The sequence below is a fragment of the Alternaria hordeiaustralica genome (genome assembly GCF_023758085.1).
Source record: "Alternaria hordeiaustralica strain BMP 2776 chromosome Unknown scaffold_1, whole genome shotgun sequence".
In the NCBI taxonomy this organism is placed as follows: Eukaryota; Fungi; Ascomycota; class Dothideomycetes; order Pleosporales; family Pleosporaceae; genus Alternaria; species Alternaria hordeiaustralica.
The window spans coordinates 2,441,636-2,443,177 of NW_026056773.1; the positions used below are offsets into that span (position 1 = coordinate 2,441,636).

The following is a 1,542-nucleotide window of genomic DNA, read 5'->3' on the forward strand; positions in this document are numbered from 1 at the left end:
CTAGTGGTTCTGCTGGTACATTTGCGGGTTTTGTCCGTAGGGCGACTGGGGGTAACTGCTGTTGTTACTATTTGGACTGTTGTACGCATTGCTGTTGGGGGTGGCATACTGAGCCATGCCCTCGGGGAGACCTGGACTCTGCGTGCCGTACTGAGGAGCAGTGCTGTTGCCAGAGGCTGCAGGTTGGTACCCGATGGGAGGAAGTTGGGGATGTTGAGGAGGTTGACCAGGGACGCCGACCGCCTGTCGCATCTGTCCATAGACAGGCGCTTCAGGAGCGCCTCCTTCGTGAGCGCGCTGCTGCACGTCGGCGCGGTGTCGCTCTTCGTCGGCTTTGCGTGCAGCCTCTTCCTCCTTCTTCTTTGCTTTCCATTCTTTTCGGATTTCTTTGAACTCTGTAAGGTGAAGTTAGCATCGTATATCAGGAGTGTTAAGACGCCAAGAGAATTAGGCATGGGTCGACAGCTATTAGCTTCCGTCATGAGAAGCTACCCAGTGCAGCGGGGACACGACCATTATGGCGCTGCGCCAGCACGATCCCAAGGGCCAACCTAGCGCACTAGTTTTGCAAGGGCCACAACTACAACAGCAATTGATGTCGCATGAAATGGAAAGAACATACCTTCAGGAGTGCGCTTTGCGCCGTGCGATTGCATTGTGACGTGCGCATTCAAATGATTCAGAGTACCATATGCTTTCTCGCAACCATTCCAACCGCATTTGTACATGCGTTCAATTTCTTCATAGCGCCGACGTGGTCGCTTATGTTGTTGTGCGCCAGGAATGGGTACAAATGAGTATACTGTGGATAGCGGATGTCCGCCCTAATTGTGATGGTCAGTTTAAGGGTTCGACCACGTTGTGACAAACGAGTAGCGCGACAACAAGCGCATGCGACGCGTGCCGGCTAGCTGGTTGAAATGCGAAGCTAGATTTACTTACAGTGGGTGGTCGCTGAACTGGAGAGACCATTGCAGGCGCAGGTGGCCCAGAAGTCGCAGGATGCCCGTAGTGCATACCTGGCTGAGGGTAGTGGCCTGCCCATTCAGGTCGCGAAGGGTACCCCATGGGAGTTTGGGGCTGCCCTGGGTAATGCTGCATGTCGTGGTGAGGTGTGTAAGGCGAGTACTGCTGCTGGTGGCTTGCATATGTTGGGCTCGTCTGCGCGGCGATTGATGGATCTATAGGAACATCCGAGTCAGACTTGAGTTGTTGTGGTGATTGATGGCCATTTGCTTGACCATCTGGGAGAGGCATTGACGGACTCTGTTGTTGCGCCATACCACCGGGTGCTTGCCCTTGAGCGCCGGGTTGATACGAACGTTGAATGTAATCCGGAAACGACCCTGATCGAGCCGACGAAGGATTCAGACTGTAGTCTGAATTGGGGGTGAGGTTGGAGGAGCGAGGATCTGGTCCCGGGGGAGGGTATTGCGCAGCAGATGCTTGATCTGCAGAGGTTCCCTCAGAAGCTGATTCAGGAAAGGTTGGGTAGGGCGAGCTCAAACCTGACTGCGGGTAGTCTGCTTGCCGTGCGTCCAT

General features: G+C 54.6%; 1 protein-coding gene across 1 annotated transcript; it reads right to left on the reverse strand.

Annotated features, from left to right (window-relative positions):
- Nucleotides 1-1,542, reverse strand: J4E84_000765 (uncharacterized protein; the record flags this gene model as incomplete). The annotated part of the gene is made up of 3 exons (XM_049383401.1): nucleotides 1-395; nucleotides 623-824; nucleotides 943-1,542. 3 exons carry the CDS (start codon nucleotides 1,540-1,542, stop codon nucleotides 1-3), a joined length of 1,197 nt encoding a protein of 398 aa, XP_049248919.1.